The following is a 27,754-nucleotide window of genomic DNA, read 5'->3' as shown; positions in this document are numbered from 1 at the left end:
TAAGGTTTAGAATCTTAAACTAAAACCTTTATTTCAAAACAAAAACAAAATAATTTGCCAGGCAGAGAAAAGGTCTGAGTAGAAGATGGAGGCTTTCCTTCCCTTCCTCCATGACTCAGATTGGATGGAGCGGAGAGGAAGAGGCAAGAGTAAGGAAGAACCTCAGACGAAGGCCGGGTGTGTAGTGATGTCCCCTGCAGATCCGGTTTATAATCTTTACTTCGTCACACACAACATCAAGGTGGTTTAGTTCCAGGGAGGTGCTCCGCTCCACCCTGACCAGCTCTCTTCCCCTCCATGCTCCCCAGTGAGGCAGAACCAAACAACACATTCCTCTACACTAAGCTTTAGACAGACGGCACCTGTCCCGTAACTGCCCTTGCTTCCTTGTGCTACTGGGAAAGGACAAAGAAAAACTGGGAAAGCAGTAAAACCCTCTGCAAGCCAGATGGTGCCTGTCCTCCCAGGACACTGTCAGTGGGACCTCTGCTGGGACTGGCCCTGCCCCAGTACATCAGAAGAAAGGCAGCGGGACAGGTGGGTCACCTGTACTGAGGTGGAAGGAGAAACCAAACAGTTTGGGTCACAAGTGGATTCTGGCACATTTTCAGATTAGGTTAAAAATGTCACGGTGTGCACAGGAAATAGACAAAGGAGTTTTTTGAGGGAGGTAACGCCCGTAGGCAGAACGGACGGACTGACCACTCTGGGGAGGAGCTCCCTGTGGTAGGGGGCAGGAGCTAGGGCGCCTCGAGGAAGGTGTTGGTTCGGAAGATAGAGGAGACAATCTTCCCAGTGGCGTTGATTGTGCCCTCGCTGTCTGAGCTGGACTCAGAGTCGCTGCTCCCAGAGTAGGCACCCAAGCCTGGGAGGATGCCGATGCAGACAGCAGCGGAAGGGCAGTGGATGGAGGGGCCGCTCAAGGAGGAGCTTCCAAGAGACACGCAGGACGGAGCCTCTGCAAAAAAAAGAGGACGGACAACAAGTTACTCATCACTCTTTTCCAAAATTGAGAGGCTCTTACCATGTGCCAGGCACTGTGCCGAAGCCTTGCCCCAGAAGCCACATAGATCCAACAACCCTGTTCAGGCTCGACTCGTCCTCCTGTCTCACAGATGAGGAAACATTGGGGGAAGTGCAGCTCCAAGGGGTGAAGTGATTCTCCAGGTAAAGAAGCAGGGCTGGGCCTTGAGTCAAGGCCTTTCTAACCCAGAACCTGACTACATTCTCCGTTCCCACCAGCTCTGAGACAGAACGAACCCCTTGCAGTGTTGTCTGTTGTGGTTTGATTCCCCATCCTCGCAGCAAGTGGGACTCATGTCTAATTTCGTTCCTTAATCACTCTTAGGGCAGAAACAGCCACGGGGAGATAAAGGGCTCCACATGCTCAACAGTAGGGGTGATGGCAGATTAACAGACGGTCGACACGCTGGCTAGCAGGGACACATGGTGAAGGCCACCAATCAGCCGCAGAATAACGCTCTTTATTAAGAAAAGCCACTTTTCCCTGATGAGAGAGAGAAAGATGAGCGATCTAGAAATGGGTTAGTAATGTGCCTTGCTGTCACATTTCTCTTTTACAGAAAGAGAAAACTGAAGCCAGTCAGGTAAGACATTAGGGCCACGCACCACTCTCACCAAGGATCTGGAGTTCTTTTCTTCCCAGGAAGCCCACAGTTACTCTGCCACTGCAGTGACAGCACGCACGTCTCAATCTAGGAGATGCAGAACTTGACGGCTGAAGAAGAGTTAGGAACTCTCCTCCATCCCCTCTTCCCTCGCATGTTTCCAGCCTGCTTTATCACCCTACCAACCTGCCATGTAGGGATCAGCCCTGTTGACGGAGGAGGAAGTCAAATGATTTGGCAAGCTTATAGACTACTTAGAATAGAAAATATTAAACTAAGTCTAAATCAAAGAGACTACCATACAACGATACCAGAGCTCACTGGAGAGGGAGAGCGGAGCTCATCTGTCACTGCCCTGTGCTGACAAACACAACTCCCTCTGGGCTTTGCCTTAGACCTTACATCAACACCTCACTTTCATAGACACCTCAAGTAGATGCAAAAAAGAGACTGGGTTCCAAGGATATAAAACCAGGGGTCACTGAAAAATACCCAAGAAGCCAAAAGAGCTGTCAAACAGCCAGTGCACAGAATTCAGGAGCTCAGTGCATCTGCTGATTTTTATGGGATGCTCTAATAAGGAGAAAAAAGGTGCTAAAGTTATGTAATGTTAAAAGCACAGATATGTCAGTAACAGGAAAGCTGACAATGATCACGAAGACGGTTACCAGCAGGCAGAAGCAAATATGTGCAACAAATATCACAAAAGCTAGTGTCTTCAAGGTATAAGGAGTTCTGATCTGTTAAAAAAAAAAAAATCAACAACTGAATAGAAAAGCAGACTGAAGATATGAACAGTTCACAGAAAAAGAAACAGATGAATTTTAAACCTAGGAAGATAAACAGTATATTAGGCAGGAATGTGCAAGGAAGGGGTAACTTCAATGTTGCTGAGGGAATATAGGAAATTTGGCAATGGCCTTCAAATTCAAAAGATGTTCATAAGAGAACACTCACTGCAGCACTGTTCACAGTAGCAAAAGGCTGCGAAAATTGTCCATTAATGGGTGACTGGCTAAGTAATGGACTTCTAGTCAGCAGCTAAGAATAAAGCATGTCAGGCTGGGGTGCAGGTTACTGGAAAAGTGAGGACATGGATTCATCTCCAGCACTGCAAAAACAACCACAGTAACAAGAATAAAGCATCTCTGTACTGGAATTAAAAAATCTCCAAGATACTGTGAAAAAGGAAAAGAGCCAACAGGAAGAACAGTGTGTAAAAGTTACAATTTGGGGGCTGGGGATGTGGCTCAAGCGGTAGCGCACTCGCCTGGCATGCGTGCGGCCCAGGTTCGATCCTCAGCACCACATACAAACAAAAGATGTTGTGTCTGCCGATAACTAAAAAAAAATAAATATTAAAATTAAAAAAAAAAAAAAAAGTTACAATTTGGAGGGTGGGGGAACAGGGATGCCCGTGCAAATGTATGATAGTATCCGAAAAAATACATTTAAAAAATGGTAGCTGTGGCTGCTCAGGGGAAAGAAACCAATGGCTGGGGGAAGAGGGAAGACTGACTTTTCACTCCACACTCTTATCCCTTTTGAGCTTTTTATTATGTGCATATATTACTGATTCAAATAATTTTTTAAAAAGGCAAGTGCAAAATTCAAAAAGTATCTTAAGCCACTTAAATCAGGGAGATAAAGTTCCACTCATCACTGTAACCTCAAGATCATTGAAATTAAAGATAAGAAAACTGCAGAAGAATGCATAGTCCAAATGACAAGATGGGCTGCTTGTCTGAATTCTCACTCACTGTAACCCCTGGACGGCAAGGGCTCACTCTTCACTATTCCTTCCCCAGGACGCACAGCATAGGTCTGGCACAGAATAGGCCAGAACGTCTACTGTGTGAGAATGCAAACATGAAAGAAAAGAAATGTAGAGTTCCACTGCAAGTGATGAATCTGGGGGCGGGTAGGCAGGAGTAGTAAAAATTGGATGCTCTTTTAAAAATTGAGACATGACATCAAGCTATATCATTCTTGTTACTTGAACGTTCATTACCATTATCATATATCACATACAGAATACATACTTTCAGTATTCTGGCAGAAATATTTGGTTGTTTAAAAAATATATACCTTATTAGGGTATGTGAGTCAATTACTTAGGAAACTTATTTATGGGAATGCTATTCAGTGAGGCATTTTGTTTTATCAAGTGTGAACTTAATTTAAGGGGCTGATAAAAAAAAAAAGGCTCAAGTTCAGAATATCTAGAGAAGACAAGAGCTGGCCTAAGGGAATAATGGAAGCCAGCTGTAAAATACGACCAAGGAATCTGGACCACTGTGGGATCAGAAGAGTTTAAGTGAAAAGACCCAAACCTCCAATTATCTAGGAGGTTTCAAGAAAGAAAAAAAGACTGCAATGCAACTCTGACAAATTTCATTCCAAAAGCAGCTAGCAGTCCGAAGAGAACAAAATGGTGCCCTCTGATCTCACCCATTTGGTGAAGTTTCCTGCCAACTTCTGTATTTGCTGGACCACATTGTCATACCAAATTATTACAGAAAATTACTAACAGAGAATGTTCTTGGGATGCGGGCAGATGCGTGACTTGGGAGTAGATGGAGCCAACTTTGCATTCACTGGCTCTGCTCAGGCCAAGTCCAGAGTCTTCAGTGGGGAAACTGAATCTCTCTGGGTCCCAGTTATCTTTTGAGGGACAAAGAGGCAAATCCTTCTCCTGCTGAGGACAAGACTCTGAAGCAAGTTTCAGGGGGCATTCTTCTCACGGGGCCTTAACTCCTTCTAGCTAAGGAGGATACTTCTTGCCTAACTTCTGCTGCGAGGATGTGGGGGCTGGAAGAAGGTATTTAGAAAGACAAAAAAGATGGCTCTGAAAAAAGTACCTAACAGAGTTCAAAGAAGCCACAGTTTTCCCTTCCAGTGACTCATTCAAACAGGGAGGGAAACAACAGAGACAGGGCAAGTGGTCTACTAGCTGAAATGTATTTAAGATTCCCATTTAGAGTGTGTGTGTGTGTGTGTATCACAATCAAGTATATGTGTATCCTCGGAATTTTCAGGATTGGCTTCAGGACCCCCTGCCCTGGTAAAAAGTGGTACAGTATCTGCATACAACCTGTGTACATACTTCCATATACTTTAATCATCTCTCCATTACTCATAATACCTAATACAATGTAAATGCTACATACATAGTTGTTGTAATGACTGTTTAGGGAATAATAAGAAAAAACCTAAACAGCTTCAGTACAGAGTTAATTTTTTCCTTCAATTGTTTTCAATCCATGATTGATTAAATCCATAGACGTGGAACCTGTAGATACAAGGGCCAACTATATATATACATTTATCCTATTAAAGCAGTCATGTAAGTTCCTATGTATTAAAAAGATGTCAGTGAACAGGAATTCCTACATTGTAGATGAAAGTGTAAACTGGGATAAATATTCTGAGTGACAATTTGACACTATTTCTCCATATACAAATGCATATAGTCTCTCTGACCCAACAATTACTTTTAAGTATTTAATCTGAATATATTCACACAAATGAAAAAATCATGCATGACAGGGTTATTATTAAAACACCAGAATAGGAAGAATAGAAACAATATTTATGAATAAAAAATAAGATAAATATTCCCTGGTATAAGAGTATAAAGGAATACTAAAATGTAATGAAGAAGTTCTTTATATGCAGATATGCAAAAATTCTTAAGGTAAACCAATGAATTAAGCAATAAACACAAGAGTAAGTTAAAGTAAAATAAAACTTATACAATGATCAGAAGCATGAAAACAATATTTGATATATTCTTGCCAAAGAATCAATGTGAATTTATTGAGCTTCTAGGTCTAATTACCACTTTACAGGAAACACAGAATAGAAGACCTCACAGCGGGCTGAGGTTCAGGGGTAAAGTGCTTGCCTCATACGTGTGAGGCACTGGGTTCAATCCTCAGCACCACATAAAAATAAATAAAGATACTGTGTGTTCATCTACAACTAAATAAACATTAAAAAAAAAAAAAAAAAAGACATCACAGGGATACAATTAGCAAAATCTAGAGTATGGAAAACCCCACAGGACAAACCCAGTTTCTTCACACACAAAACAAAAATTAAAGAAAACCACCAAAAAATATTTTTAAAGAAGGGACCAACCAATTAAATTTGTATTAAAGGACATATTAGCCTATTGTTAAGATATCATAAGACAGTGATATTTCCAAATTATTCTACAGATTCCAATCTCTCTCTATAAAAATCTCAGCTCCTTTTATTTCCCCTAGAAACTGACAAGCTGATCCCAAAATTCAGATGGAAATGGAAGAGAATCTGAATAGCCAAAACAATCTTGACACGTCCCAATTTCAAAACCTACTAGAAAGTCAGAGTGACCAAAAATGTGTGGCAGTGGCATAAGGACAGCCATAAAGATTAACCAAAAGAAAACTGAACATAGTAATAAACCCATACATTTATGTTCAATTGGTTTTCAACAAGGACATCTTGACAGTGCACTGGAGGAAAGAAGAATCTTTTCAACAAATGGTGCTGGGACAAATAGATATCACCAGAGAATGAAACTGGATCTCTATATCATGCCATGTACAAAAAGTAACTCAAAGGGTATCAAAGACTGGCCAAGCACAAGGGTGCATGCCTATGATCCCAATGTCTCAGGAGGCTGAGGCAGAAGGGTTTGAAAGTTTAAGGCCAGCCTCAGCAACTTAAGAGGCCCTGTCTCAAAAAGTAAAAAGGACTTTGGAAAAGTAACTTTTACATTTAAAAGTAAACTTAGCAGCTCCTTAAAAAGTTAAACACAGAATTACCAAATGACCCAGCAATTCTACTTGTAGGTATATACCCAAGAGATTGAAAAGCTGTTTTACACAAAAAGTTGTACATGAATATTCACAGCATCATGATTCAAATCAGCCAAAAAGTGGAAACAACCCAAATGCTAATCAACTAATGAATGGACAAAATGTTGTATTATGCAACGGATATCATCAGCCATTAGCAAAAAGTACTCATTCATGCTACAACATGGACGAACTTCAAAAACATCATATTAACTAAAAAGAAGCCAGACATAAAAGGTCACATATTGCTTGATTCCATTTATAAGAAATGGTCCCAAATCCACAGAGACGAAAAGTAGACTAGTGGCTGCTAGTGATTAAGAGGAAGAGGGAACAGGGAGTAACTGCTAATGGAATAGGGTTTCTTGAGTGTTGAAAATGTTTTGAAATTAGATAGAGGTGATGGCTGTATGGCATTGTGAACATACTAAAACCCACTGAATTGTAGTCTTTGAAAGGGTGAATTTTATGATATGTGAATTATATTTCAATATTTTTTAAAGGTTTATGATATTTGGTCCTTGTTTGCATCCTGGTTTTTTAAAAAATAACTACCAAAAAATGTTTAGGTAATTTAGGAAAATGAGTAGTAGCAGTAGCAGTAGTAATAATAATAATAATAGATATAAGGGAATTATTGTGATATATTCATAGTATTACAATTTATTAAAATGAAACAAAGAACTTTTGAGAAATACATATTGAAGAATATACTCATATTGAAGAATATTGAACTTTTCAGAAATAAATATTGAAGAATACAATTAAAGAATTATAAATGAAATTATATGATGTCTAGGACTTGTCACAAAATATTACGCTTGGGAGGTATAAATGAAGACAGAAAACACGTTAAAACTTGTTAGAGGACGGAGGAGAAGCTCAGCGGTGGAGCAGTTCCCTAGCATGTGCAAGACCTGGGATTTCACCCCCATACTGCAAAAGTAAGTTTTTTAAAAAATTGTTGAAATTAGGTGATAGGGATCAATACACTATTATATTGAGTCTGTTTCAAATTATCTATAATACAGTATTTTTAAAAATACATATTTATAATTGCTTGTATATAAACAGAATAGTTTTGGATGGATACAGAAGAAAAATATAACACTATTTCCCTGTGGAAAGGAGAGCTGAACTGAAGGGAATATGGATAGAAGGGAGCCTCTACATTAAAGTTTTTTTTTTTTGGTTTGTTTGTTTGTTACTAAGGACTGAACCTAAGGACACTCAATCACTGAACCACATTCTCAGCACACACACACACCCTTTTTTTTTTTTTTTAATTTTGAGACAGGGTCTTACTAAGTTACTTAGGGCTTCATCAAGTCGCTGAGACTGGCTTTGAACTTGTGATCCTTCTGCCTCAGCCTCCAAAACAACTGGGATTACAGATGTGCACCACCATGTACAGCCATTAAAGGTCTTTTTAAAAGTAGGTTCTAGAGCAAAAGAGTACTAACAGCAACAACCTGCTATCACTGGTACTCTGCAGAAACATTTTTAAAAGCATTCATTATTTTTCTGAGAAAGAAATAAACATAAGCCCTGTTTTATAGATAGATGTTCAGAATCTCAATCCCATAGGGAGTCAGGTGAAACTGAAAACAGAATCTTGAATTTCTCATCCCAAATCCAGCCCCCAGAAACATTCCCCTTCCCTACAACTTTGTGACAACTTAAAACAGAGGCAGAGTCATTGCATAAAAGTAACCACCCAAAGAAAGCATACTTCTGGAGACTGTATTAAGCACTTAGCTTCAATCCAATATAACAATCAGAGAGAGCCAGGCATTCTACCTCCTACTGGTAGCAAGGCAGGTGAAATCAAGAAACTTGACATTTTGAGGGAGACAGAGAAAAACCTCTTGTGAGCAGAGGTCATCTGACCAGGGCTTTGTAAGCACTCCTTAGAGAGCACAACTGTCATTTATCAGTTCCACTGGTTTCTAACATATTACTTCTGCAGGGCAGCTGACATACTCTTGGGTATAAATCCTGTTTGGTATAAAATAGTTGGCAAATTAAATCTAGTAGGCTTATTTGAAGAGAGTTAAATGTACTCATTTACAGATTCAGTGCATGCCAGCCTTTTACGGTACTTCATGTTTATTATGAGTAAAAGAAAGAAATGAAGGCTGCCACTCACCTTGATTCTTGTCATCTGGGTCAGGGTCTGGTTTCAGTCTTTTCACACTGTTGCCACTCTCTGCGCTGTAACAAAAACCATGGTGATTTGAGCTATGTCCAATCTTGGGGATAAAAGCTTAGGAAATCAGCAGCTCTAGAAACCATTTATATGGATCTTACGCAGCCTCAAGGAGCTGGGATGATCTGAAATGAAAAGCCTTCATTTCAGGTTCTTAATCTCCTTTCAATTATAAAACTCGTTATAAAAGACAACTTAAACTCCTGATAAAATCCAAGAGGTGAAGTATTTAAATTTCTGATTTTTTTTGTTATCTTTATCATTCAGTTCAATTAGAACCACAGATGGAATTCAAGAATATGTGGACAGGTTCACAAATGACAAAAATTTACTTAAGTTAGCAAAGATTAAAGAAAATATCTTCAATAACATGCTACAGATTCTGAGAGTCACCCAAAAGACTGTCGCTAAAAGAATGTCTAGAGTGTACTTCTTAACAAAGGAAAAAATTATCCCAAAAGGAAGGCCTTAATCCATCCCAAAAGGAAGGGATGGTGAACAAGAAGGTGGTAAATACAAATATAAGTCTAAACAAGTGTTATTAAAACAAACAAACAAACAAACATGTAATTTGTGGCATTAAACACAACCATACTGAAGACCCAGACAATAGTAGCACATAAAGTAGGAAGAGTGGGACTGTAACTACAGAGTCTAAGGTCCACATATTTTTTGCAGGGAAGTGAGATAGCTATTTACTTTAGGTTTTGCTAAGTATGCCTGGTAAATTTCAAGCTTATTTCTATTAGGGTACATAAATCCAAACTAGTAGAAAGAAAAATAATGATTTGTAATTTTAAGATTTCTCAGTCATGTTTTTCCAGAACAAGAATATAAGAAAAATTATAAATAAACAGACAATGTTACGACGGTAGAAATGATATAAAAAATATTGATTAAAATAAATAAACTAAATCTACTTAGAAACTTCAGGAATATGGCAAGTTCAAGGCCAGGCTTAGCAATTTAGCGAGAACTTGTCTAAAAGGCCAAGATGTGGCTCAGTGGGAGACAGGGCACCACTGCCACTGGGTTAAATCTCCAGCACCAGAAAAATTAAAAAATAAAATAAACAAATAAAAGCAGAGACACAACTAGAAACTTAACAAAAGAAAAAGAAAATCAAACAATACTTAGAAAGACTAAAAAGTAAAAGAATGGAGCCAGGTGTGAGGGGGCGTGCCTGCAATCCTAGCTACTTAGGGAGGCTGAAGCAGGAAGACTGTAAGTTTGAGGCCAGTTATTTAGCAAGACCCCGTCTCAAAATAAAAACAAAAAGGGATGAGGATGCAGCTCAGTGGTAGAACAACCTTGGGTTCGATCCCCAGCCCCTCAAAAAAAGTAAAAGAACGGAAAAAGGGGTACCAAGTAAAACATTAACATTAGGAAAACAGACTTACCCAAAAGCACTGACTACTCTAAGGAGTTTAAAAGTATGTACTCAACAGAGCTATGGAGGAAATCAAGAAATCACTATGAAAGCAGGCTAGGCATACAGCACAGTGACAGAGGGCTTGCCTAGCACGCCGGGAGCCCTGGGCTTGATCTCCAGCCTTGCAAAATACACACACACACACACACATACACACACACACACACACGTGTGTGTGTATGCAGTTAAATTAGCTCACTACAGAAATTCAAAAATAATTCTAAATTATTCCTAAGTCAAAGTTTAAAATACAAGAAGAAAATATACAACTTGCGTTCAATGAAAGCTGAGGAAAATTTATAACTTTGGAAGCCTCTGAGAAGAAAGGCTTCACATGAACATGCTAGTTAACTGACAGCTATTTATATCAATAAATAAAATAAACTTGGAGAAAAGATTTGGGAGAAGTCTTTGAGAAAAAACTTGGAGAAGGTATGAAATGGATACTTGTTTCGTTTTTATGCTTTTATACATAGACTACTGAACCTTACTGAACCAGAATTCATGAAGCCTGGAAATACACATTATTAACAGACTCTTAGGTCACTCTAATTACCCAGGGCAGGGGAGGTTAGGAACTCCTGCCTCCAAAAGGCTAATTCATTGCTTTGCTCTGCAAAGCAACATTAAATAATGTATTTTCAAAACCTAAGAGGGGTTTTATTCAGGTCACTAAATAAGCTAACAGAGCCCTTTCTAAAGGAGATCTAAAGACTAAGTAAGGGAGATAGTTACAACAGCCATTCTGCACCAGCAAAAGCACTGGCCAAGAGGTAACTAAATGCCCATCCGGAGAGTCCTTCCTTGGCACAGTCCAGGAAGAATGACCCAGGTCCAAATCCTGAGAAACACTGGACCTTGTGTAAAAGCTTGAGCAAAGAATAACCCATGAATTGTTAGCCCTTTGAAGCTACTGATATCCCCTCTCCTCAGCTGCTGTACCGTGATGACATTTTACAAGTAGGCAAAGCTCCTAGGAACATCTGCAGCAGATGGATGATGTGCCAAACCACAAGAATGCATCAATACACTCCCTTCAAAACGTGTGGCTGGTTGCCAATATACCATATTGATTTTCCTAATAGACTGCATTTAAACTAAACATCATTCTGCCCATGGTCTGGATGGTCAAATTGACACGACCCGATTCAATCACTATGGTGCCATTTCAGGATCTGGAAAGGGAAGAGCAAACTTGATGAAGAACCATCAAAATCTCTAGGTAGTGCTACCACTGCCATGTCAATCAAACCAAGCCAAAGCCAGCTCCATAACCCTGTCACAGCTGCTCTGTTTTTTCAATGTCTTTGCAGCAGCTGTTCCCTCTGCCTGGAAGGTTCTCTCCCTTATCTGCCTATCAAAGCCCTAGTGTCCTACCCTATCAGCATCTTTTTCGTGCCTCCTTAACTTCCTGCACGAGCCTGTGTGTCTGCGAGCCTGTGCACCACCAGGCAGCCTTGTGCACTTTCCTCCTTTGTTCCCGTGACCCTGTACACAATTCTTGCACGGAACGTGCTACTTCACTTGCCTAGAAACACAACAGCTCAAACACTGAACTGCTGTATTGATGTGTGACTTTGAACAAAAGTTCTCCAACCTCCCAATTTCTCCACCTTCTCATTGTAAAACAGAGATTATAATAATCTGTACTTCGTAGAAAATGTGAGAGAGATAAATGAAACCACACACAGGAAGCACTTAACACAATGCCCGACACATGGCAGCTACTATTTTTTAGCTGAACAAATGATGAGAGATACAAGGGTCAGAGGACACAGAAAAACACCGAATCTGGAAGGAGACAGGGAGGCGAGCACACTGAGGGAACCTCACAAAGACATATGTTAGGTAATCTTTTGCTCTGATCCCATACAAGTGACATTTCAGATGACACGGCCAGAGGAAGATTCACACCATGGAAGTGCTGGCTGACCTCTTATGCTTCACAGCTCCTGCCAACAGTTTTGCCTGGGAGAACTTGTTCTTGGTTTCTATGGGTTTCACAGTTAATTTCTTCTCCACCTCCTTCTTGTTTTCTGCAGAAATTCCAACCTTGTTGAGATTGCTGTGAGTTACAGGTTAAGGGTCAAACTAAACAAAAGCCACAGGACTATGGTAATCAAAAGGAGGACAACAAATATAATCCACTGGCCCTTTGGCTGTATCATATCATCTTTGGCCTACTTATTAAAAAAAAAAAAAAAAACAGCCCCTTACCTCTTTATTCTGCCTGTTACATCCAGCTGATTTAAACAGAAACGAAGGTGACCTCAAAGGGAGACAGTATATCAAGTCCAAAATAACACAGGCAAGCAACTTTTTCCTCTGACTTTCAATGACAATCTAAGCATATCCAGAGAACCCAGTATTATCAAAGACATGCTTGAGGAGAAAACAAGGATCTTAAGAAATATGAAGGAAACAGGGAGAAATTATGGTTTCCCTTAAAATATGTGCTTCTCCCTATCAAGGGTGAAACTGGATTTTGCAGATGTCTTTACGACTATCAGTGGCACTCAAACTTGGATCATGAAGGCTAACTCCCGCTCTACTGGTACAATGCAACATCAGAATTCCCTCAAAGCTCGTTAAACACGAAGACTCCCTCTTCTGTCTCCTGTCCCTGACTACTGAGTAAGGCTCTCAGAGGCCCAAGAATCGTTTTAACACTCTCTTAAGGTGATTTTAATAAGAAATCCTGTGCAAACATAACCCAAGCAACAAAACGCTATTTGTAAAAGCATAAGCAGAGTGCTTGTCACATCACTGTTTCATGCCCCATGTCAACCTCTCACTCTCAAGGTCTGTCACTTTCACTTGTTCTGCCAGCCCCTTGGCTCCCTTTTATTTTATTTTCTTTCTCACAACAGATTAGACAACAGAGTATTCTGCCACAGTATAAGTTCTTAAGATGTGGTAGTAACTTACTGAACAATAGTGACATCTAGTGCCCAAGAATCCAAGCAGCAGCCCAAAGAGGTGGGCAGAGGTACATAATCTAGATACAAAATCTAGGTTATTTATCTCTGTGTCCTTGAACTATAGAGAAAACTGGGTACCAGAAACGAGGAAATGCTCATTCTGATAATTCTTTAGGCACCAATTCTGTTCCTACAGCATTAATTAGCTTAAATATTTGTAGTATCAGATGGGCATTGTGTAAAATGCTCAGTACTATTCTCAAATTCATCAATAAAAACATAATATGCTAATGCTGAATGTTAATATTGTTTAAAAAATAGAAAGAAATGGAGATTTCAAAAAAACACTAGCCTGAAGCTTTTTTTTGGTGGGGGGAGTGTACCAGAGATTGAATTCGGGGCATTCAACCACTGAGCCATATCCCTAGCCCTATTCTGTATTTTATTTAGAGACAGGGTCTCACTGAGTTGCTTAGCACCTTGCTTTTGCTGAGGCTGGCTTTGAACTCTCGATCCTCTTGCCTCAGCCTCCCGAGCAGCTGGGATTACAGGCATGCGCCACTATACCCAGCCCACCTGATGCATTTTTACCTGCAACTTCATCAATAAGGAACAGAAACTCTCAAAGAGAACTTTCAATATTAAATATTGAAAAAATAAAACAAAAATGGGAAAAAATACAACGAAACCATATATGTATTTATAATACCAGATCCCAGACAAAGAACAACATTTAACCTTTATTCTTTTAAAGTGAAGAAAAGTCCCACCCTTTTTTTGGCAGGGAGAGAGGTGGTAATCTTATTTTTGTTCCACAGCTAAAGCACAAGATTTTCCCTCCTTGAGTCCTTTTCCCTCAAAATGCTTTAAAAATAGACACATACCTCAAAAATATCAAGGAATTCTTTAGATGAAGAATTTCTTAAAACTGCGTAATTTTAAATACACATAATATTACTAACTACTAGTTTAACATCTAAAGTGCTGTTGTTTACATGGCACAAACCATAGTTTATTTGCATTCAGAAGTATCATGTTATGAGATGTATCGTGTCAAAATATGCAAAGCTATGAGCCAGCTCCTAATCTAGAGCCTCAATAACCAAATGTCTAATTCTTCCGCTCCTATCTCCACTCATCTCCGGCTGCTTGTATTCATGGGATCAGTGCATTATACATCAGGGGTGAGGTCGGCTTTTTGTCAGTTTTTCTACACAGTCAGAACTTCCCAAGTTTCCAGCCAAATCCAACATCCCTCAGAGCCTCTGTAGTGTTGTTAAAACAATGTTAACAGGACAGAAAAGTTTCTGTTCTTTCCTTCCTTTTAGTTGAAAACTGAAGGGCATTTCACACAGCCCTACTCTCCAGAACGCTCCCTTGGGAGACACTTGCTGCCAACCTAAAACAAGATGTAATTCAAATGAGAAGTGCTAAATTAATGTATTTCCTTGAAGGAAAAAGCTTGGGTCTGAAGCAATGTACCACATGTATCTGCCCATTGCTACAAATATCAACACACAATACTATTTGGGGGGTCATCAGGGTCAGGGTTGGGGAGTTCAAAAGAATTAGTCTCACTCCTACAGCTGAAACTGAGGAGTAACTTTCCGTCAATTCCTATCCTCAAGCTGCATCTGAATGTTACTAACAGACTAAAAATGGAAGCTAGGACTTTTGCAACCAGTTTATATCCAAACACAATCCCAGGGAATCTGCACAGTTTCTCTCATAACTCAAAATGGAACCAACTGCACATTTCCTGCAAAAAAAAAAAGGACCAACTAGCACATCATTGTCAGAGGTGAAGCCTGTTCAAACACAGTAGTGAGGTTATTCAACACATTAGCTTGAAATATTCAAATAAATTTCCTCAAAGGAAGAAAAAAGGTTAGGGTGGCCACATTAACATCTAAAGTCACTCATTAATTTATTCACATATTTCATAAGAATATACTACATGTCAGGCACTGGGAAAAGTAGTGGTCAAGTCTTTCTGTTATTGCTGCTAGTAGTAGTAGCAGTAGTGGCTTTGTGGTACTGGAGATTGACCCAGGGGACTTTACCACTGAGCTATATTCGCAGCTCCTTTTTATTTTTTATTTTGAGACAGGGTCTCACTAAGTTACCAAGCCTGGCCTCGAACTTGCAATCCTCCTGCCTCAGCCTCCCAAATAACTGGGATTACAGGTGTGCACCACTTGCACCCAGCTTACGTCCTGGTGATTATGGAGCTTACTTTGCATTTCAGCAGTAAAAAGATAAAACAACCCAGTAAAAACAAACGACAATTTTCAGATAGTGACAAGTGCTGTTAAAAAAAAATGGTACCACAGAGCCTGGAGTGTATCTCAGAGGGCAAACATACGCTTAGTATGCATGAGGCTCTGGGTTCAATCCCCAGCACTGCAAAAAAAAAAAAAAAAAAAAAAATTTAACTCAAAAGCCAATTTTTCCCCTGCATGATGTTGACTGCATTGCCCTGTCTCAAGAGCCTAATTCCACAAGGCAGGAATATATACAGCTACCTCCTGGATTTATGCCTGTACTCAATACTAAAGAATGTGGACTTGTGATTACAGTTTTTTTAAACTCTTGCATGCAACAACACAGACCCTGCAGATCACTACCAGTCATTCAGGGCTCAGGAGTTCAAAGAACTGAAAGGGGAGTAGAGTTGCAAAATATTTTGAAGATCACCAAATATTTATGAGAATACTGACACTGTACAGATTTCCCTCCAAGTACAAAGGATATTCTGTATTCCTTCAATTCTTTCAGTTCTTCTTCTCTTCGTTGCTTTTCTATAAGTTCCTGCTGCCGAGAAACCTCATCAAGGAAGTTGGTCTCATCTTCATCTAAACCTCTTACCATGTTTTCTGAGGAAATAATTTAAAAGGAACACTAAGTAAGCTAAAGGGAAAATATAGACAAATAAGACTTTTTTTTTCTTTTTTTTAATAAACTGCAGGTTCTTCAGGGGATTAGGAGAAAGAACTGTTAAACACCATGGCTTTTAGATAGATGATATGGCATAAAATCAAGGCATTTCTCCCATTACTAGATATTAGCATAGAATTTAAATGGGTATCTTGAGCTTTAAACAAAATGCTCAATGTGGTGTAGAAGGCAGAAGGCTGTCTCTTTTCTATCAAATGAGCATCTGGAGATGAGATAATCAAGACAATTCCACTGCTAGTTAGAAAAAATGTTACATGAGGCAAAAGCGATCAAAAAAGACCCTGTAGAGTCCCCTGGACGCTGTATTTTCTGAACCTTACTGAATTTGAACTGCTCCTCATACTCCTGCTGCTTCCTGTCTTTCTGCTCCTGTAGCCTTTCATACAGAGACCGAGGGTCATAAACCTCCTCTGGACACTCTGAAAGAAAGATGAGTAGATAGAGTGGGGGAGGGGGAGATACACACTTTAGAATTTTTTCATACTATTTTGGAATCATGAGGAATTTTTAATATAAAGCCAAGTCCTGCATGATCTGAAGGTGAGGATAACACAAAAATAGCACGAAGCCCACTGCTTCCCTTTGGATCTCGAAGAGGGGTCAAAGGTTCTCAAAGGCCAACTACCAACGTCAATAGGGCCCATGCCTGGGACAGTTACATGGCTGAGGGATCAGCCCACACCCTCCATAGCAGCGGTGTTCTCAGCTGCTCAGACTGTGGGTTCACCTATCCAGATGGAACAGACTAGCAGAATCTCCCGGAAGGCAGTGTGGGAGAGAAGAAAGACTGAGATGTGAGCGAGCACCCCAGTGTGCCACAGAGGCCTTACACAGTTCCCCCTCTGAGCCTGGGTTCCTCGACTCTAAAGCAAGGACAACTAATGCCTATGTGGCAGGTGCTATAAGGATTAAAGATCACTATGTAAATGTCCAACCGCAGGCCTATGTACCTTCTGGATCTTCAGGTTTTCGAACTTTCTCCCATTCTTCTTGCCTCCTTTTGCGCCGTTCATCTAGTTCTGCCTCAGATACAAACCTCTTTTTGATGACAAGGTTACCATCATCCCCTCCATCCATACTGGAACAATCAGTCTACCAAAAAAGGGAGAGAGAAAGAACTGCAATTAAAATTTCAAAGAGAAACAAGTGAGCTCTGTTTCATCCAGGAATAGATTAAAATGTTTTCTTCCTCAAATGGTTTAATTTATTAGGTCATTGATGAAAGAACAAAATTACATTTTCCCTAATTTATCAGGTTACCTACAGAGTCAGTGAAAGAACGTGGAATAATTCTCATTACCTGGCGTTTCACAGTAAATCTCAGTGTCCCTCTATTCTAAACAAACTGGTCTCCTGGACATCTCACCCTTTCCCCAGCTCTCATTCTCTTTTATTTCTATAATATTTCAAAAAAGTTTTTACCAATGAATTACAGTTATATATAATAGTGGGGTTTATTTTGTCATATTTATAAATGCATATAAAATAATTTGCTCCATTAGTCAGTAGTATTTTGCCCTTGCCTTCCCTTCTCTCCTCCCTCCCCAATTCCCATTTCCATAATATTTGACATTATTCCTTCTTGAAATGCCTGTTCCAGGGACAGGTCCCTATCTTGATTCACCTGCTCTCGCTTCCAAGAAATTCAGATGAGAATCTCAGGTACCCAAAGAGCTTTAGTGATGGAGTCCAGGCTGTACAGCAGGGAAGTGATAGGCCTAGAGATACACAACCAGGAATGGAGAGTGAAACTAGAAGAACCCAGGTCTCCCACACACTTTCCAAGCTATCAAGCCAAATCCTCTTAACCACCCTCCCTCTAAACACCCTGTTTGCACACTTAGAATTCTATCTTCATTCCTTCTCTTTTCTCATTCACACAACAATCTTGACCATCTTATGCATGTCTTTATGCAGAAGATTTCCAATCTCCTATGTATCTTCCTCATCTACCTGGACCTTTCTTTAGAGAAGAGGGGAGAAGGAAATAAAGATAAAATAGTGTATATTATTCCTTTTAAACTAAGCCTCTTTCTGTTTTTGCTTGCTGGTTTCTTTCCTTTCAAAGAATTGTGGAATTAACCATCCTCTGACGTGTTATGTATTCTTCACATTACTCCCTAACAAAGAGGCACATACTCAACCCAATGTTCACTTAAAGATGACTGCTAATTAGAAAAACAATAAAGTTTACTAAAAGTAAGAAAGAAAGTCTGCTATCACAAAAGTAAAGCAGATAACTGAGTGTGATAGGCATTCCTGTAACCCCACCTACTCAGGAGGCTGATAGGCATTCCTGTAACCCCACCTACTCAGGAGGCTGAAGCAGGATGTAAATTCAAGGCCAGCCTCAGCACCTTAGTAAGACCCTGTCTCAAAATAAAAAAATAAAAAAGGCTGGGGATGTAGCTCAGTGGTAAAAAGCTCCTGGGTCTTTTTAGTACCCCCCCAAAATTAATTAAATGAAGTAATAGTATTTACTAAGTTCATACCACATACTACATACTTTGTATTTACATAAATGTTGACCCTATAAGAAATATTATCTCTTAACAAATGGAAAATAAGTTAGAGAAATTTTATCAGTTGTCTAAGGAAATAAAGATGGTAAATGGTAGAGCCAAAAATCAAATCCAAACCTGACATCAAAAATTCCTACTCTTAGATGGGCATGGTGACCCACATCTGTAATCCCAGCAGATCAGGAAGCTGAGAAGACTATATAAGTTCAAAGCCAGCCTCGACATTTTTTTACCCTGTCTCAAAATGTCTCAAAATTTAAAAAAAAAAAATTATAAAGGGCTGGGGATGTGACTCACTGGTTAAGCACCCCTGGGTTCAATCCCTGGTACCAAAAAAAAATCATACCCTTACTCACTTTTACCATATTTCTCCCCCAAAACCACCACATTTGGTTGAAAACAAGAGCATGTCAATTTCAACTTTTTTTCTACATCAAATTCCAGTGCTGAGAATGTTCATGCAACATTCTTATTTAATAAAGCTAGAAATGAAGCAAACACACTCTAACATTCAGAACAAGAGAAATAGTAATCGTCTCGGCCTGAAAGCTACTATTTGAGGTTTAGTACAATATAACAACAAGAGAGAATTGTGAAAATTACTACAAAAAAACCTAAATCAACTGACAGAAGCTGTTGTTCCCGCATGAGCATCACATCCTGGACACCTCTCACCACTACCACTCATCACCACATTTCAATCCAGAGGGTTATTACAAAAGCAGAACTGTTCAGTCTCTGTGCCACACCCCAAATTCCTCAAGGTCTGCAGAACCACCTCTTCTAAAAAACAAGCCAACAATTTATTAAATATTCCTAGCAGAGGAAATGCAAACTAGGTGGGGCTCTAATGGATGGGAGAGACATACTGGACTCTCAATTTCCCCCTTTCTTACTGTTATAGCTGTTTGCTGTAGCTCTCCTTTCTCACCCTGTATTAGCTCTGTTTTTTCCCCTCACCTATGTCTTGGCAAATAATTCAGAGAAGACAGGTCCCTATAACTCTACCAAGCATCTGAATCCACCAGACATACCTAGAAGACGGGCACCTAATTCACGTTTCAAAACCTCAAGATGGACTACTGCACTCCCTTCCCAGGCAGCCAAGCCTTCTCTGACAGGCCTGACCTTCCTCCTTAAAGTTAACTGAAATCTGTCTCCCTATGAACTCCAAGAATAGGTTCAATCCACTGGGACTACACAAGAAGGAGCCAAATCTTTTCCAAGATGACAACAGGACAGTTGTTTGACGCCAACTCCCTGTTCCTCCTAACTTGTTACTTTTCTGAGCCAAACATTCCTAGTTGCTTAACCTTACAAAGTAAAGAAAAGCAACTAAGGGCAGGGGTCATGGCTCAGTGGTAGACCACTTGCCTACCATGTGTGAGGCACTGGGTTCGATTCTCAGCACCGCACATAAATAAGTAAATAAAATAAAGGTCCATCAACAGCCAAAAAAAATTTTTTTTAATTGTCTCAAAGTATTGAATTTACTTGAGCCAAGGTAGATGGTCACACTTAGCAGTGGTTTTCTGTGAGTTCAAAAGGGACAAGACTAAACCAATGCTTTATCTATCTTTCTTCAATGTGCATTTTCCTCCACAGCTCTTCACTTGCTGAAGCACTTCAACTGCTGCAGTTCCCTGCCTGCCTCCAACACCTCCAGTGGCTCTCTGTATATTTAATTTTGATCATCTTTCAACATTAAGAAAGGTCTAAGATATGGACAGAAAATTTTAATAAACAAGTAGCCATAGTCCTGAGTATTCTGGATAATAATCAGGTCTTGCTAGGCACAGTGGTGCATGCCTGTAATCCCAACAACTTGAGAGGCTGAGGCAGGAGGATGGCAAGTTCAAAGCCAGCCTCAACAATTTAGCAACTTATTTTGAGATTCTGTCTCAAAGAATAAAAAGAACTGGGGATGTGGCTCCATGGCTAAGCATCCTTGGGTACCAAAAAAAAAGAAGAAAGAAATATTCAGGTTTTTTCAGGATTCAAACCTTCATTGTCAATACTGCCAATAAGCAAGCTTAATTTTACACCCCTTTCAGTACATCCTGCTTGAATTCAACTAATCTATAGTCTCCTTATCAAGAGAAGGTACAGGTAATGATAAAGACTATGTACTTTGCTTGAAATTATGAGACTTGTGTTCAAAATTTGATTCTACCCCTTATTAGTATGATGGTGTGCAAGTCACTTAACTCTTCTGAGCCCTGGTGTCTACACCCACAGACTACACTTAACAGCAAGGATCAAAACAGCACGACATAACATAAAGCTTTTGTCTGGGTAAATAACATAATTCATGTAAAACACTTAGCACAATATATAAAGGCTTTGAAAAGCTTCCCATTACTACAGATTTTGAACACAAGTCTCTTAATTTCAAGCAGAGGAGGAAGAGAAATACCATCTGCACTCAAAACTCAATACCATCTGCAGTAGGGGAAAAATAAATTAGTGACATAAACAAATATTACAAGTGGGAGAAGGGATTGCATAAAACAGAAATTAGGCCAGGCATCGTGGTGCATGCCTCAGGAGGCTAAGGCAGGGGAATTGCAAGTTCAAAGCCAGCCTCAGCAACTCAGCAAGGCCCTGAGCATCTTAGTGAAACCCTGTCTCAAAATAAAAAAATAAAAAGGTCTGGGGATATAGCTCAGTTGGTAAAGCACCTCTGGGTTCAACACCCCCCCAATAAAATAATTCCAACTGATTAAAAATACTTATACTGAGAAGTATTGCTGTACAGTGTATTTTTCTTTGAAGGGTTCAAGATCCATTGGCTGTTTATTCTGCAATAGTGAAGTGATAAGTGCCTCCAACTCACTGACCTCTTTCTGGAAGTAAACAGAAGAGCTGGGGAACTGTCTTGCCTTGACTTACTCCTACTGCTTAGCTAAATTTTTCACAAGTCTCTTCTTTTTCCCTTTTGTTTGCTAGAATAATTTAAAACATCAAAACAAACATCCCAGGATTATGGTAATCTATCAAGATCAATGCAGGCCAAGACAACAATCCCAGCTACTCAGGAGGCTGATAAAGGAAGATCAAGTTCAAGGCCAACCTGAGCAATTGAGCAAGACCCTGTCTAAAATATAAACTAAAAAAGGGCTGGGGATGTAGCTCAGTGTTAAAGCACTTGTCTACCATATTCGAAGCCCTGGGTTCCACTTGTGGGGGAGTATCAATGTAGGAATGCAGTGGATTTATGCTGGAATGCTCATTTGCTTTTACTGTGTTAAATTTTAGAGTAAATCTGGTCAACCTTCCTTTACTCAGGTAGCATTTTTAATTATGAAATTAAACATAACTTTGTTTTATTTTTGTGGTATTGAGGAGGTAACGCAGGGACTCATGCATGCTAGGCAGCACTCTCCCACTAAGCTACACCCCCACCCTAATATTATATTATTTTTAAAAGGATTAAGTTCTTCAAATAGAGGATTCATGGAAAATCAAAGCCATACCAAAATCCTTTTGTCCAAATTTAAAAGTTTCAAACTGGCACAAATAAAGTCCATGGTTTTCAAATTTGCCTGATAATCAAGAAAACAAAGTTCTTATATTTCAGGCCAAAGAAACTGTGGAATACTACACTACTGTATTTATGCTGGAGACTGGTATTTAATTTCCAAATTGGTGAGGTGAAATGGGCTCAGGGTCTTATCTAGCACACTCTGCAAGTTTTAAAATACAAAGCTTACATTGCTCCCCCCAAATAATTGCTATACCTGATTGAAAAATCATTCCACTTACCTAGTGCCATGATGCAATTTAATGAGATCTGATTTCCTAGGGAACTGAATTTTGTGATGGCAGACTACCTTCAGTGTTTACATCACTGGCCACCATAATCTTTTAACTCTAAAATTAGGTAGATTATACATGTAAAAATACACCAGAAGAAATCAGATTTCTGTTATGATGTTCTAAGGCTTCACACAGGATAACAAAAATAATAGTTCAATACATTCCCTTGTCAGTACATATATAGTTTACTGCTTTCCAATGTTTTTAACCCTGATGTTAAATCACCCTGTCCTTCAAAATTCAGGATGGCAACTAAGAGGAATTTGCCATCTAACTAACTTAACTATTACTATATTCCAAATAAAAAAGACTATTTTCTGACCAAAAGGCACTTCTACTAAGAAACTTTTTCAGAGGGGCTGGGGTTGTGACTCAGAGGTACAGCGCTTGCTTTGCATGTGCAAGGCACTGGGTTCGTTCCCCAGCACCATGTTAAAAAAACTAAATAAACAAAAATAAAAGTATTGTGACCATTTGCAACTAAAAATATTTTTAAAAATAAACAAATCGTCAAGACTTTGTTTAAAAAAAAACTTCAGAGAATAACAATTCGTAACAGAAAACACTGTTAGTTTTGCTAGACAAAATAATTACTAGACAAAGTCAGTCTTCTAACACAGAATTTATTTAATATACTCCAGTACAAAGGAGATTATGTTTGAATGTCTTGGGATTCTCGGGATTAAACCCAGGGGTGCTTTACCACTCAGCTGCTTTCTCAGTCCTTTTTTTTCTTTTTTCCTTTTCTTAATTTGAGACAGGTTCTTGCTAAGTTGCTTAAGGCCTCCCTAAGCTGCTGAGGGCCTCAAATTTGAGATCGTCCTGCCTCAACTCCCAGAATCAGTTACAGGTATGCACCAAGCTCAGCTTTAATCTGTTTTAAATATTTATTATGAAGAGCAGTTTGTAGCCACATTCTAGGCATCTAAAAAAAAAACATGTTCAATTAGCTAAAATTATGTTTATTTAGCTTTCCATAGCACAAGAATTTGATATGCACTATACATACTAAAGGAAATAGCACTGATTTAAATATTGGTTCCCTTAGCTGCTCCTTGGTTTCCCAATGTACATGTACCTCTCAGAATATAAATAACACTACCCTCACTATGCATGTTTCTTATGTTACTTATAGTTTTTACACATTGTGACTTATAAATCCAACTACTTCATCTGGAGCTCACAGGGGGGGAAATAGCAGTTTTTCCAACTGGAAGGAAATCTGGCCATGTCAAAACTTTTTAGCACTGATATTTCTATGTCCAACATGATGCCTCCCTGAGATTTTCAAGGACCTTTTCTGTGCAAGGCACAATGCTAGGTACTGAATAGACACTTAACTTTTTAGTGAGAGAACTTGCATTCAGTAAGAGATAAGGTTGGCATATGAGCAATTTAAAGAAAAGTAGAACACAGTTAAATGCTAAGAACAGAAGTCAAGCACTCAAGAGTTAAGAAAAGGAATAGAATAAGCCATCAAAGAAGCTTATTTTTTGTGTGTTTGTTTTGGTAGTATGGGGGAATTGAACTCAGGGGTGTGCACTTTACCACTGAGTTACACCCTGAGACTTCATTTTTGTTTTGAGACAGTATCTAAGTTGCCCAGGATGGCCTTGAACTTGCAATCCTGCTTCAGCCTCCTAAGTAGCTGGTATTACAGGCACGTACCACCATGCCCCACAAGGAAGCTTAACAGCTGTGGCACTAACGTTGAGGAAGTTTAAGGAAGAAAAGTCGTCTTTCACTTAGGATTGCAAGAATCACAAATTATACAATCCAAAAATCACAATGAAGGGGATCCTGATTTCTAGAAAAAGTAGGCTAGGTAATTAAGACCAATCCTCCACTACTATATTAAAAAAGATCTATATATTTTTTTCTTTTGTTTGTTTCACTATTTTTTTTTTTTTTTGAATGCTGGTATTGAACCCAGACCTTCCACATGCTAGGCAAGTGCTGCACCACTGAGTTACATCCCCAACCCTAAAATTGAAAAGTTCTTTAAAAATAATTCTGAAATAGAAAAGCTAACAAGATAGTAAATAATCTAAATAAAATCTAGGAGGATGTTAAAAATCATAAATTAAGTCTAATATTCACAGTGGATTTCATCCTGATGATTTATCTGACCTGAAAGCCACAGTTTCAATGCCAGCATGTGGCAGAATGTGGAATCTGATAACCACCTCCTTCTCCATCTTAATCTGGTACCCCAAAGAACTATACCCTCAAGATAAAGGTGAACTGGGAAGTAAAAAGCAAGAATGGACAGCACAAACAGACCCAAAGGGAATTCACACTGTGAAATTAATCATCAACTATAAAACACTATGCTTACTATCTTTAAAGAAATAAAAATCAAACCTCAAAATCAGTAGTAGGGAATAAGAAACAGTACAACAGTGGCAAACTCAAATTTCTTGGTTCAGGAACTAAAAAATTCAAGAATAGACACATGTCTAGCATGAGCAAGGCTCAGATTTGATCCCCAGCACTGCTAATAAAGAAACAAATATTAAAAATGCAATAACTGGATTTAACATTTCAGTGGATGAGTATCATAACAGACTGGAAATAAGAGAATTAATGAAGAGATTATCCAGAATGTAGTAGAAAAACAGAAAGGGACATATAAAATAGAAAAGTCTGTTACAGTAAACAATAAACAATGGGACAGAGCAATTTGTGAATATAAAATGGATGAGGATTTTATATAACTAATGAAAGACACTAATCCACAGAGTCAAAAAAGTCTAATAAATACTAGACTAACTGAACAAAAACAAATCATAGACACATCAGTGAAAATACAAAAAAAAATCAAAGACAAAGATGAAACAATCTTAAAAACTAATCATATTTAAGAAAGAAGACAAATGTTGTGCCAGGCAGAGACAGATAACTGTTGAGAGTAAACATACTGAAAAAGTTAAATTTAGCTTCCACAAAGGCATATGACACCATGATTGAGCCTATGGCCAAACTACACACTTAAATTACTTCGTTTATCAGATACGTGGTTTTTCAATTTAAGAAGCAGCAGCCTGACCCTAACCAAACATCAAGATTTGCAGAAGGTAAGCCTGGTGCACACCTGTAATCCCAGCTACTCAGAAGGCTGAGGTAGGAGGATGCAATTTTGAGGCCAGCCTCAGCAACTTAGTGAAGCCCTAGGCAACCTTAGTGAGACCCTGTCTCAAAATAAAAAATAAGAAGGGCTGGGGTTGTGGCATAGTAGTAAAGTGCCCTTGTGTTCAATCCTCAGAAATCCCGCCCGAAAACTTTCTTGGAAGGTAAAAGTGAAGACTGATAAACAAGTACATGGTCTTGACATAATTTTTTCTTTCTTAAAAACCTTAAGAATTTCCCCATACGGTAAAGGCATTAAGACTTCAGTAAAGAAAAAAACTGCGGCAGCCTTTACTTTCAGACATTCACAAACTGTTCACAGCTCATCTTGGGCTCTATTTGGAATATATAAAAGCTGCCTTTATCTCAGCTCAATTTCTTGTATCAGAAGGAGTCTACACACGGATTTCTTTCAAACGTTTCAGCAGCAGTGCTCTCCAAACCACTTTATGGTGTCCCTGCGGACACACCAATATCAGCCAAATAACTTAATAGACAAATCCTATCTCATAGCTGATACAAAAGAGGTCATTAAGAATCTGACTACCAGGCTGAATTTGGCTTCCTAGGTCCCATTTAAGACCTTTTCCGCCAGACTACTTGCGGGTAAGGGTCTGAGAATATGCATTTTTAAGTTAAGGGCCACAGATCTTGTTTTCCCCGCGGCTATGAACGAACAGGTATCCCCTTTCTCCGGGGTGGGCGGGATTCCCAAGGGCCAACAACTCTCAAACGCCAAGTCTCAACTCTCGATCTTTCAGTTACATGAAAATGCACTTGGCACAGCAAATGAACATAATAAATGTGTTTCCCATGCTGCACTTATCCCATTTCCAACAGGAGTTCCCTGTCGCCTGAGCAGCCTGGAGCTGTTTCAAGACCTCTGGGACACAGCCGGCCCAGGCCAGTAGAAAAGTGGAGAGAGCCGACAAGAGACGCTCAGGGAACCTCCCCCGACCACCCAGCTGCCTTCCCACAGGCTCCCTCCGCTCCGTTGCAGGCTGGGCCCCGCGAGCTCGAAGCCCCGGCCACTCAAGACACCCTGCGAGTACGCGGACCGAGAACAGGCCTGGCACTACCCCTAACACTAGGCGCAGCTCACCATCTCCTCGGCGAATAGGTCCAGGTTTCGCCGCCTGGCCAGGACCCAGGCCGCACTCACCTACCAGCGCGCGGGAGGCGAGACTCCCTCCCCTCGGTGGCGCCCACCCCAAACCGCCACCTCAAAGGTCGCTCACACTTAAAAAAAAAAAAAAGAAGAAGAAGAAGAACAAGAACAAGAAAAAAAAAGAGAGAGAGAGAATAAAGAAAGAAAATAGCCTTTGCTTTTGTATTCCTTTTGACCCTTCAGGGCTTCCTGTTCCTCACCGCCACAACAAAGCTCCGCCCCACTTCCGGCGGCTTAACCCAATCAACAGCTCTCTTCCTTCCTAAGAGCACGGTGGAAATCCGGTGTCCCAAAAGCGAGCCGGAGAGACTTGATTGGGCCAGTCACTCCTCAGCAAGGGGATTGGGCAGTTTACGCCTGAGGGGCGGGCCTGGCTGAGATCTCACGTGACACCATCCTTGAAAGATAATTGGCTGTTAGGGAGAGGGATTGCCACCTAGGAAGGGGCGTTTCCTAGGGGACTGAGGGAGGGTCAGGGCGGTACGAAGCGGGGGTGGGCCCTGCGCGTAATGGCAGCGCCGTGGCCTCGCGTCCATCTTTACAGCTCTCTTGGACCTGTCACAAAGGAGTCGTGCCGCTACAGCTGTCCCATTCCTCCTGTGGCCCCAGGAGCTGGAGAAAGTCAGTGCTGCGTCCGGGCCGCGCTACTCCGGGAACCCCCCTGGGGACGGGGGTACGGAAGGGAAGGGAGTCCGAGGGCTGAACCCGTCTGTGAGGGTGGGCAACAGTCGCTCGAGCCTGGGACGGAGAGACAGGACTGGGGCTCCGGCAGGCTCCTCAAAGGGGCCCGGTAAGGGGTGATGTTGGGCAGAGCCCGGGAAGCAGCTTGGAGGTTCTCCACCAAGGCCTGTGCCGAAGGCGCCTGAAGAGGTTCCTGGAGGAGGGTGTTCCCCCTTGGGGGGCGCGGGGATCTTGACTGGAGGAGGTTTTTGGGGGGGTCACCTTTCGGAGGACGCTGCGGCTAACCAGGCCCAGGTGAGAGGCAGGTATCCCCCGGGGAGGCTCCCGGTATTGAGTAGCGCTTCTCAGCGGTGCCTGGGGTAGAGGGGAGGACGTTTGGGGAGGAGGATTTCCCTTTGTGGAGTTTGCGGTTCCGGTGGGAGGCAGAGCTCCCCCCCCCC

General features: G+C 40.4%; 2 protein-coding genes across 12 annotated transcripts in view; one reads left to right on the top strand and one right to left on the bottom strand.

Annotated features, from left to right (window-relative positions):
• On the bottom strand, nucleotides 1–26,959 carry Psme3ip1 (proteasome activator subunit 3 interacting protein 1). 5 transcript variants are annotated; one of them, XM_015488688.2, is made up of 8 exons: nucleotides 26,568–26,827; nucleotides 17,620–17,713; nucleotides 16,946–17,087; nucleotides 16,316–16,414; nucleotides 15,792–15,913; nucleotides 12,050–12,183; nucleotides 8,625–8,689; nucleotides 1–958 (listed from the first exon to the last, which is right to left on the bottom strand). In XM_015488688.2, exons 3-8 carry the CDS (start codon nucleotides 17,070–17,072, stop codon nucleotides 741–743), a joined length of 765 nt encoding a protein of 254 aa, XP_015344174.1. In that variant the 5' UTR covers nucleotides 17,073–17,087; nucleotides 17,620–17,713; nucleotides 26,568–26,827; the 3' UTR covers nucleotides 1–740. The 5 variants fall into 5 exon arrangements, with proteins under 5 accessions (XP_015344174.1, XP_015344177.1, XP_015344178.1 ...); XM_015488691.2 differs by lacking the exons at nucleotides 17,620–17,713; nucleotides 26,568–26,827 and adding an exon at nucleotides 26,834–26,959; XM_015488692.2 differs by lacking the exon at nucleotides 17,620–17,713 and having other exon boundaries at nucleotides 26,628–26,835.
• Nucleotides 26,960–27,090: 131 nt separating this feature from the next.
• Nucleotides 27,091–27,754, top strand: part of Rspry1 (ring finger and SPRY domain containing 1) — a 44,304-nt gene continuing 43,640 nt past the window's right edge. For 3 of the 7 annotated variants that reach the window (XM_015488682.2, XM_015488678.2, XM_048792140.1), the window contains exon 1: nucleotides 27,097–27,254. The gene's annotated coding sequence lies outside the window, so the exon portion shown is untranslated. Of the gene's footprint in view, nucleotides 27,307–27,335; nucleotides 27,609–27,754 lie in introns of those variants that run through there. The other 4 variants (XM_015488683.2, XM_048792142.1, XM_015488679.2 and 1 more) reach the window with 4 other exon arrangements.

Source organism: Marmota marmota, unplaced genomic scaffold (assembly GCF_001458135.2).
Source record: "Marmota marmota marmota unplaced genomic scaffold, marMar, whole genome shotgun sequence".
Lineage (NCBI taxonomy): Eukaryota > Metazoa > Chordata > Mammalia > Rodentia > Sciuridae > Marmota > Marmota marmota.
The sequence above is the reverse complement of the archived record's forward strand: the minus strand, read 5'-3'. Positions and strand labels throughout refer to the sequence as shown.

What these genes read in the sequence shown, in the direction of transcription:
- Psme3ip1 (XM_015488687.2), bottom strand. An exon ending in TGAGGAGCAGTTCAAATTCA is followed by an intron (nt 15,914 to 16,315) that starts GTAAGGTTCAGA and finishes TTATTTCCTCAG; the next exon opens with AAAACATGGTAAGAGGTTTA. An exon ending in CCCAGATGACAAGAATCAAG is followed by an intron (nt 959 to 8,624) that starts GTGAGTGGCAGC and finishes TTTTTTTTGCAG; the next exon opens with AGGCTCCGTCCTGCGTGTCT.